This window comes from Pyxicephalus adspersus, chromosome 5, assembly GCF_032062135.1.
Source record: "Pyxicephalus adspersus chromosome 5, UCB_Pads_2.0, whole genome shotgun sequence".
Taxonomy (NCBI): domain Eukaryota; kingdom Metazoa; phylum Chordata; class Amphibia; order Anura; family Pyxicephalidae; genus Pyxicephalus; species Pyxicephalus adspersus.
The window spans coordinates 47,595,713-47,607,150 of record NC_092862.1 but is presented as its reverse complement, the minus strand read 5'-3'; the positions used below and the strand labels follow the sequence as shown (position 1 = coordinate 47,607,150).

General features: G+C 36.4%; 1 protein-coding gene across 1 annotated transcript in view; it reads left to right on the top strand.

The window, feature by feature from the left end:
- The first annotated feature begins 2,087 nt into the window (after positions 1 to 2,087).
- The window catches only part of LAMA1 (laminin subunit alpha 1), a 101,600-nt gene continuing 92,249 nt past the window's right edge, over positions 2,088 to 11,438 (top strand). Inside the window, exon 1 of the mRNA XM_072411412.1 lies at positions 2,088 to 2,299. Within this exon, the coding sequence (XP_072267513.1) occupies positions 2,239 to 2,299 (61 nt within the window). The 5' untranslated portion in view covers positions 2,088 to 2,238. The remainder of the gene's footprint in view (positions 2,300 to 11,438) is intronic.

Below are 11,438 nucleotides of genomic sequence, written 5' to 3'. Positions count from 1 at the left end.
ACTACATGTCTATAGTAAGATTAATAAATTGTTTGCTAGGATCATGAAAGATCCTTTCCAATCACAATTATTGCACGTGTGTAAGCAGCCTAAGATTTGAATCACACCATTACCATTTGATATACTGCATGTTAGCTTGTGCTGTGTTCATGTAAATGGGCTGCCTAACCTAATATTTCTAGCAGAGCACCGCACCAAAACATTTTAGTGTGTTACCTTGCATGCATTGCATATCACTTGACAAGGTGTGTTGGTTGCTATTCCAAATTGATAGACTGCTATCACACCAAGGCATGCAAACTTTGTCAACTGTTTGTAATCCAAAAAATTCACACATGGTAATAAACAATATCTGTGCACTATTGAAACATGAATGCATATGTATCTATGGCTAATACATAACTGTCAGTGATCATTGTCCTACACTTATTAAAGATATCACTCACTGATTGGCACAAGGTTTAAATGGTGATGAATCTGTGATGTAGTGTATTATGTTTTTGCAAGGACTGTGAGGGTACTGCCTAGTACACTCAAGAAGGTAAGCAATATTACCCTACCTTGCTACCTTTATTTAAATTCCAAATTTTTTTTTTAAAGTTTGCAGCAGTCAAGAAGTCTGCTGTGCATTGTGGATTTTAGGTAATAATAATTTAGCATGTAGTCCATGTTGAATAGAGGACTATCCTAACATTTACTATGGATATGCACAGTTTATTTTACTAAACAGGGAATTTTTTATGGTTTGTTAGGTCTGGGAAATAATTTATACAGTGATCTTGATGAAGTACAGATTAAGGGTTGACCAAGAGACAGTTGTGTCCTATAATAGCCTGAAGAGAAAACTATTGAAAACTTATATGCTACTCTGAAATACAGCTTGTATATAAAATAAGAACTCCAACTCAATTCTAACTTTTAATGGCAGAGGATTCTTTCAAAAACTGGCTCTGATAAATGGTGGAAAAGTGGGGCAACTTCTGCTTGTAAACCACATAGTAAGCTTTTTTGGTTACCAGACATATACAGCTATTCAAGCATTTGTTCAACTGGCAGACACTGCAAGAAGCCTCTGATAAAGTAAGACCCACCACAGCAGATGACAAACACCTGACAAACGCCTATCAAAACCATCTATAGGAACCCTGGTATTTATTCAGCTGAACGGGGGAAGCGACTTAGGTGGCTGGTCGTCAACTATAACTGTAACTGCAGTAATAGCATGCAACTGTCCGTAAATATATATATATATATATGTATATATATATAGTCAACAATTATGAATTTATGGAAAGAGGAGAACAATATACAGTCATCGGGAAGAATTGTAAATATGTTCGTGCAATTAAATAAATGAATAGAAAGTAAAATAAATACAGTAAAAAGTTGCTCAATACATCTGTTTTAAATGTAATATATATTTGTGTATATATATATATATATATATATATATATATCACAATCTCATGCCCCTACCTCAGTCATAAATGAATGTCTTTATGTATGTTATTCTTTAATACAGTTTTAGGTAAATTTTAAGGGGAAGCCAACCTAACTGCTTGAATTTGGAATGTGGGAGGAAACCGAAGTTCTTGGAGGAAGCCCACACAAACACAGGGGGAACCTACAAACTTCATGCAGAGTTTGCATATATATATATATATATATATATATATATATATACTACTATATAATGACCCTGTTTTGTCTTTCATTTTTTAATCCCTATGGTGTGGTGCCCAGCCTATAGAGTAGACATTCTGAAATCAAACTTTTTGCTTCTTTAGATAGCAGGCACCAATGGACCACACCATCTCCCCTGAGGGGGGACATTTTCTTCAATATTCTGCAGAATCCTGCATGCTGAGCAGACTACTACACACCATATGCTACAGACATCACAAATCCTTTCTGATTAGAGCCTGCAGCTGACATAATAAAAAGCATAGGTACATCTGCATGCTATAGGCATAGGCCGGTTACATACGCCCCCTGTGAATGGTTCGTCCCTCTTTCCCCCCTCCCTGAGTTGGAGGACTTTGGATGGGTGAAGATCCTGAATGAGAAGTAGTGGAGATCTGCCCGGGTGACAAAGCTAAAGCTGCTGCTGGCAGGGAAAGCACGGAGATCTCTATCACGGATGACAAATAAATAATTGGGAGCAGTACACTTGCACCCTTCCCTGTCCTCCATCCAAGAAGCTGCCAGATCAGATTTGGACTCTATGCAGAGTTAGAAATGCCATGCCGGGTGCTGTTGGTTTTGCTGCTGTGTGCTGGAGTCCAGTGCCAGCTAAGAGGTGAGAACTTCTATGGAGAGATGGAGGGGGGGCCCAGTGGTCACATAGCTGATGATGTCTGCACTGACAATTACTTTACTCCCAACCTTCACTAATAAGTTCCAAAAACTTTTTAGGTGATTGCACATCATGCATGTAGAAGTATTGCATGCTATGGGTGTGCTGGGGGTTCTGATTAAGTTTTATTTCAGGAATATTGACATAATCAGAAGCTGCTGCTTGATGCTGTGTTTTGAATGAAGACCTTTACATCAAGTACTCTTCCAGCATCAGCTGAATTCCTGAGCACTGCATGGGGTACTTTACTGCTCATTTGTATTCCAACTCCTCTAGTGTAGCTCAGCAATCCTATCCTCACATCCTGTTGCATTTTGTTTGTGGGGGAGAGGGGCTTTGTCCAGATGTGACTTCTAATATTATTGTGTGGGCTTATGTCTTGGAACTTGAAAGCATATCAGTGCCAAATGTTCAACTGTCTGCAAGAAACAATGATAATACAAATTATAAGCATATGTTGAGGGCATTCAAGAAGAAGGAATTATTTCAATAAAAAGCAAACACACTGCTCCTGTTCAAGGAACTAATTAATTCTTGAAATATGTAAAGTTCATGCATACATTTATTGAACATGAACTTTGTGATTGCTCAGGACATTATAACAGTTGTTTTACAATATGGAATAATTTAGGAATATAAGGCCATTCCTTTTTTTTGTTTTAGCAATAGTTCTAGAGAAAGTGTCCTTTTAAAGTGGACTTATCATCACATTTTAACATTATGTAAAAGAATGGCCATGCCTTTTTACATAATGGAAAAAATGTATTTTTATAGTCATTTTATTTATTATTTTTTGGGGAGGTCCCCTTCCCATTCTGCCAGAGCAGTGAAGACTAAGGGGGAAACCTGCAGCTTTCTGAGATACTTTCTGCTCCTTCTGCATCATCAAGGGGCTCTAAAGTAAAAAAAAAAAAAAAAAGTGCTGGATCCCACGTATGCACAGTAAAATTGGCAGTTCATCCGAACTTAAGCCTGCATAGGGCACGATCGAAGGAAATTGCAGCATTGGATGGAACAGCAAGCTCCAGAAAGAAGAAGGAAACTGAGATAGCGTGGGACTCTCTGGGTTTGGTTTATGTATGGATCAAGGGCTTTTCAAAATTAAACCAAACTAATTTTATTTTTGTAACATTTCCAATTGGAGAGTGTGAGCTATTTTCATAATGACACACATTTTTCTATTTGTGGGCGCCCTGCAGCAAGGACAGGCCCAGGAACCTGTCACCATTGCATCCCTTGAAGTCGCCATCTTTGCCTTTTCTGGGTCCTCTTTAACCAATAAAGGGGAACTGATTATTTAACTTCTGCGTTTGACTTACATTGTCCCTGACATATTTTTGGGGGTTTAGCGTCTTTTTAAACTAGTAGTTCATATGTTTTGAATTCCGCGGCCAATTTATGCAAAAGAGGGAGGACAAGAGCAGCTACTTAAAAGTCTTTCTTGCATATGACCCAAAAACCAAACCAAAAACATGCACAATAATTTTGGCCAAATGTGTATGTTTAACAGTAGGCCTCTTATGCTCCAGAAACCAAACATGGCAAGAATTATACATTCTGAAAGTTTTTTTTCATGTGCTACGGCAGGGGTGTCAAACTCAAATACACAGAGGGCCAAAATTAAAAATTTAGACAAAGCCAAACTTGAAGTTTATTGAAACAAAGAGGTTTTGCTTCACATTCAATCTGGAACAAGCTTATAATAGAGAAATAGCACTGCTACTAGAATTCCCTGCGTCTAAAAAAAACAGTCCAATGCAGAGCCACACATAGGCAGATTGGCCGCTGGTCTATAGACGCGAGTGATGCCGGGAATTGTAGTAGCGGCGCTATCTCAAAGCAGCGGCTGGCCAGCTGCAATTCATATTTTGAAGTCCTTTGGGGGCCAAAACAAATTCCTTTTAGGGGCCAAATTTGGCCCTCGGGCCAGAGTTTGACACCCCTGTGCTACAAGGTGTCTGCAGCTAGGGATGATCATCAAAGGTTTGATTGTTAACAGCTACTTTCATCAGTCAGGAAAGTCATGTATAGGTCTAATCTAGACAACTGTCATCATGTTGTGTGCACATTGGGATGATTCCACTAGTTTTTAGTTTGTTCTGGTATGTCCTGTTCCTGCTACCTTCTTTTGTCTTTTATCTTTTATCTCCTTCACTTTCTATTCCTTATTTGCCCCCCCTTCTCTATTCCTATTCATCATTAGTCCAATTAAGACAAAGACATCTACATCCCATTGCTGTGAACCTTTGCAACTTTAAAAATTGTTCTTACATTCAAGTTCTAAATCTTAAGTGCAGCAATCAATAGCAACCAATCAGAATCTACCATGATTTTTGTTCTGCCTCATGTCCAAATTCTCTCACTTTTTTCTGCATTATGTTTCCAACCAAACCTATGGCATTTCCCTAGTCTCCATCTTCAATGTGTCCGTGGTCTTTCATATCCTTTTCTAGCATTACGTACTGTACACCTAAACTGTACCGTTGGAAGAATTTCCCTAACCTTTTCTTTGAAAGCAATTGTAAAATTGTGGCATTTCCATCACTTTCTAGCCTTCAGGGCATTTGTAGAAGGTGAATTTCCAGAGCAAAGGACAAAGACAGCAATAAAACACAACAGGGGATCTTACCCTTGTATACTTTCTCCAAAAGTCAAAACCAGAGTTTTGCATTGGTATATATTTTAAACATTACACAACCCAGGTATTTTCATTTTTTTAAATTAAAGTTTGACACCTCACACAAAAGTATGGATCATTTAAAGTATAACTGAGGACATTTTTCATTTCAGTAAAGCATGGCAGGCTTATGCCCTGTAGAATCAACAGAAAGTAAAGACAAATCTTTCCAACTGGAAAAATGTATCTATTCCTGTTCTGATTTTCCCATCACTTTCGACACAACACGATTTATTAAAGTTGTACAAGGCTGGATAGGATTCACTTTCCAAAGTGAAGCTAGGTGATCCAACAAACATGGGATGGATCTGGTCCAGGATTGAAAATATTTGCCTAAAATTGCAAATGATTTTTAGGAAATCTATTTCCTCGCCAGCCTTGGAAAGCTTTAATAAAATAAGGTCATAGATTCTACCTGCACTAACCTTTCCTAATTTAGGAAAAGTTTTGTTTTTAGTTAGACCTGAAATAGCAATTTAACTAATCTTACTTTTCTCCAAGTCATTTCATACATGTTATGGGCTTCTGATTTGTAATACTTCCATATGGTTTAAACCATAATCCTGTCCAAATGATCACCCACTCCATATAACACTTACTATAGTGTGTAGATGGCTTTGAAATACAGACATTTATAACTCATCAAGTAATTGACTTTATATAAACCATCATGATGTATAAAAGAAACTTCTGTTTTCTCTTATCACTAATGAAATCCAGCTGTGGATTAGCTTTTCTTTGTTCTCAATGGGAGATGACTCTTAAAAGGATGCCCTTAGGCTTTATTTAATGTTTGGGGGAGGTGTGTGCATTTCTTGAATGCCTCTGTAAATCTGTTGGTCCTGGATACTCCTTCCTGGTAGAATGCCCTAAGTTAATGGTCCAGTAGCACTTTACAAGGTTTATTAGGATGTCCCTTAAGTAAAAGCAGTCAAGCGTTCATCACCTTGTGGTAGCTTGTGTCAACTTTTTACAGGACTATATCATTTCCCCCTTTCAGCAGATGTTGGTGAAAATTGACTCCAGATGGAAAAACACTTCTTTCCAAGTAACAGGGGTCACATTTAGTGCTGAATCCGCTCCACTTGTCCTTCTCGTGGCTAGGGCAATCTCTGCCTTTCACAGTACATTCCATGTGATTGCTTTTATACTGTCTTTATGGGCAGCTACAAACTTTCATATTGGTCATTTTCAATAGTCAACTTTTTATTATTTTTTTTTATGGAGTCTGTAACAATTGGTCTTTATAGTTGTCTATGTCATTTAGAACTGTTTTCTTTTTGACACCGGTCACCTTTATAGAACATGAGGGTAAATCAATGCAAATTGCATTAATACCTGACAAAGGTTGTAATTCCCATTCTACCAAAAATGTTTTATTACTTTTACTACTGTGGGTTTGCTCTTTAGATTTTCTCTTGATTTTTTTTACTGCATGGGAGCCATTGATAGGACAGGAATTAAAAGAAGCAATGTGCCCATTAGTGTAAGAATAAAAAAGCTCTGCTAATATGGTTGTACATCCCATTTTAGGTAAAGCATATATGCATTCTGTCTTTGTTTGTTTTAATAACAGATTGTTAAATCACAAGTATGTGAATATATCATTTAGAATGTTTATTTTCTGGAGAATCATTATACTTCTTTTGGGATATCCTCAGTTCCTGGGTGTCTGCTTAATACATAAACACATCAACTGAGTATAATGATTGTGCTTTACAGAGCGCGATTGTTCCACAGAATGCCCATGAGTCACTCATTGTGCCCCTGTGTTTGCTGCTACCCATAGAATTAGGGACAGTTTTCCCAGCCAAAATTATGCAGATCTAGAGATCATCGTCCCATGTCTATAGATATCGTTGTCTTCTTTTGCAAGTGAAGAAAGTGCCTATATCTATTGACTTCCACTGCTCATATTAGTTTAGGCGTAAAATGTGTTTTCTTTAGAATGTTGACAGTATGTGAATCCTGAAAGATGTCAGTAGTTGTATATATATAGCAATAAAGTCAAATCACGGGCCAGTCATAGCTGTGCAGATTTTTTGAGACCATGCAACCTTTTTTTGAAACCAATGTGACATTTGGGAGGATTTTTTAGAAAGCTCATACTAAAAAAAATATTACACCTTTAACATCTTTCTTAATTTTTAAACCTTTTATTTGTCATTAATGAGATTCTATTGAGTTGCACTTCAGACATTAGGTCAATTATGGCTGCCTTTATAGCACATGTACCCGTCTTCATAAAGGGGGAAGGGCACCTTTGAAACAAGAGATTTTCCAAAGGCTTTAAACTGGTCTTTGTCTGTGAATTCCACCTACGACTGGGGGATGCTTCAAAGTTGGAGATCATATATGCTGTCTGGAGATCGTTATCCTGACATGGTGGACTTATCACTCTTACTTTAAATCTCCAGAGCACAGCATTATCTCTAAATGAATCAGAGAAATACACGCAATGCCAATAGGATCTGCCTGTCTAATAGTTGCTTTGAGCATGCAGAGTCTGATTTATTAAGTTCTCTGAGACTGGAGAGGATAGACTATCATGGCTGAACCTGGGTGATCCATTTATAATCCTCTATAGCTATTATAAACTAGTCTTCCTTATCTTTTATTGCTCTACAAGAATGTCTAACTAGACAGGTCACTGTGAGGTGATCTATGGAGGAATCTAAAACCCTGAAGAAGCCAGTGTGAAAAAGTACAGTTATTTGTGAGTGAAAACCTCTATGTGTGATTGTGAGGACAGCATTACCAATCACTGTCATGGCTGCTTCATTCTCTTCCCTGTGAATGGCTAGATAACTAGTGAAAGTGGAATACGATAATCCATGAATTTGTTGACTGCATGTTGCTGTTTGCTTTCACACTTGGGAAGCATCTTTGTTCTTGTCTATCCTCATTGTGTACCATAACTAAACAGCTGCTCTCCTTTATGCATTCCAGCAGCCATGCTGTGACACCATCAGCAACAGAACAATCCTCTGTAGTTTTAATGAGAAGGGACAGCTCTGTAAACTGTAGGTTTTTTTTTAGAACTTTTCCTTTTGCAGATCCCTATGTTGAGATAGTGGGATGCATAGTTGGGTGGATTCACAGATGTCCTTTTTACTCATCCATTAACATTGATACCGGTCATCAAGTAGGTCAATTTCAGTAACAAAGTCATATATCACATCCAAGTTATTATTAAAATTATGAACAGCGAGTAATAACATGAAAGCTAAGTCAGGCCAATAAAACTGGTGACGTCTGGGACTCATAATCTCCCATTTACTTATTGCGGCCTTTGGCCAAGTTAAGAATCTAAATTGAGCTAGGTCCCAGCTTGCTCTATATTTATTAAACTCTACCTTTCATAATTTTAAAGTTATGTATGTTTTCTGGCCATTTCTCCAGTACCTTGTATGTTATATTTTCAATTACATTCTACATTACCAATGTGCCATTCCTTTTTTTTTATAAATTGGGTGTGGCCTTCTATACATTTTCAGCCCTACATTCAATAATGAAAGTTTTCATTTTTCTATTTAAGTATATTACTACATTACAAATTATAATATTTGTCTTTGGTAAACCAGAATAACTTAGTTTCTATTGATTTCTAAATCTAATTTTTTATTATTCTTTACCAGATTTATAGCCCTTGGTTTTATCCTATTTAATTGGGCTTTTTGTGTCCTTTGATTTTGGCATGCAAAACGTATAAGGCCTTCATTTTCGTGTTGCGGACTCTTCATATTGAACCTGAGTTTATTTTAAACAATATACTGCTGTGAGCAATAAGGGACAAACATCGGAATATGACATTTGATATTTTAAGGGCAGTGGTTAAAATGTGGTCGATCTCTAGACCATCACATCCTACCATTCATTATAATAATTCATTAAACTCTCAACAATTAAACAATGCAGTTAGTAGCAGATTACAGTTCAGCTTCAAGGATGGTATAGATGTTCTTCAGCAGTTTTGAGGTTCACATGGTAATTGGGAACATTACAAGTGCAATTAGTTTAGCAAATTTTATGTAAGCACAGGTTGAATTGTAATGTCAGATAACTCCTATAAATGATTTAAATGATATCCTAGTTAATAATCTAAAGTACCTAGTTCACATATAGGGCATCAAGGGTAAAAATCCAAATGCAGGGCCTGATTTATTAAAGCTCTTTAAGACTGCAGAAGATATACTTTCATGAGTGAGCCTAGGTAATCCAACAAACCTTAAATGGATTTATTTTGCTATTATTTGGCAAATGCTTGTTTTAAATCCTGGACCAGATCCATTTCAGGTTTGCTGGATCTCCCATGATAGTCTTCCAACCTTGGAGAGCTTTAATAAATCAGACCCACTGGCTCTTAAAACTGTATGTCAGTTTCTATATAAAAAGACTATTAACGGATTTTTTTGTGCATCAGTTATTTAGTATTGCACAATTATTAGACTGTTTTTTATGCTTCTTTTTACATTTTTTGCAACCCTTTATTATCTACAATATGGGCTTATTGAGATCTATGCATTTTCCTGAGCACTTAGCAAATTTGGCTATTTACAAAAGCTGTGGCTATGTCTGACATGTTGTAACAGGGCCAAAAAGACTGTTACATGATCACTCCAAACTCTTTAATCAGCATAAATGAAATCCAAAAGCAATGCGTTTTGATAATTATTTTCACAATTCATCTAATATAACTTTAATAAAGTAATAGCTGCTGGTTCATTATGAGTTATTTCACTCATAATGAACAAAGCTATAATCAATGAACCTCCATTTAAAAAAATCCTTTATTATATCTTAAGCCAAAACTTTGGATAGTGTAGAAGAAGGTTAAAACCGCTTTTCATGTTGTTTTTTTCTATGTGTGTTTCATTAAAGAGATTTTCCTTCATTTCTTCACTTTCAGATTATGTCTTTCCAATGTGAAGTAAATCTGAGAGTTGGATAATTCCCCTGTTTGCCTATACTGGTGGCAACTGAAAATTTTGGATTTAGCCTTACCTTTATTTCTGGTGACATTGGAGGTCAGGACAATTAGACAGAGTGAATCTATAACAGGAACAATAGCGTTGATATAAAACTTAATTTGAGGTTTAAACACCCCCATCATCACCACCAACTTGAAATCAAAAATAAAAAAGTTCTGCCTTTAGTTATATTTTAAATCCAAACATTCCTTGAATCTGGTGCAAGATTCACATGAACATTGTTTAACTTTCATTTCCCAATATGGAGTAGCTAAGCGCTTAGCTTTTGTCCTGTCACCTGTAAAGCCACAGGAAAGGATTCTCAGAATTCCAAGTGAAGCTTGTCGGGGTTTAGTGACTTCAGATGTTCACACAGATAGCAGAGTTCAGCAGAATACAAGAGACCAACCAGGGATACAAAGAATTGTGAGGGATTTGCAGCTGTTTGCCAGTAGTTCCCTTTTGTTTGAAGCTGTCTAGACAATTCATGAATAAGCTTATTGTTATGTGAAACATCAAATGATGTACTCCCTTTGCCCTCAAAGCCTGCACAATATGACTAATGATACAGCTAACCTATTTTGTCAGTCATTGAAAGCAAAAAAAAGTATCGTTAGTAAGTTTATTAATTTCATTCATGCCTGGTAAATATTAAATATATATATTGTCCCAAGAAATTTCTTTAAGCCACCAATCAAATACAAACTTTGAAAGGAAAGACATTTCCCTGCACGGGTTCCAGAAAGAATATTCTTGGTGGTCTGTGCTTTTGTCAGTGTCACTAGCACTACAGGGACCTGGAAACACTATTTTCTCCAAGCATGTATTTAACACCTCTGTCATTCTTTATAACCATCCCAGTAGGATGCATTTTTAACTTTTGATCATAGTTCAATTTTAATTTATTATTATTCAAATATTAACTCTCAGTATATATTTTATGGATTAATAGGGTTATCATTTCTCAATATTTATGCAGTTATTACAGTTAGAATTTCTGCCAGTAAAAGGTACAAACCATAACTGTCACAAGCAAAAATTCTGTTTTAAGTATTTTTTTGTAGCTGTTTTTCAGTTCTGGTAAACCTTTTAAATATAATAACTTGGGCTATACCTATATGCAAGCCCAAATTTATATACTATATGAAGATTTTTCAATAAAATCCTGCACACAACCTAATGGTATATGCTCAAATGTGTGCCTATAACTTGACCAGATTGGAATGTGGAAAGAATACTTGTGGTCAACATTTTCAGGTGCACTAAAACTGTTTAGTCTTGCAGAAAATATTTTGATGAGATAATTCACAATATAAACCTGCATGTATTTCCAGGCTGTCTGAAAAGCCAGCTGGAAGGCAGTGAATTAAGTAGAAGGAAAAGTCAGGATTGGTTTTGTTGAGTGTACATGTCTACATTTAGGTAATCATTCAGC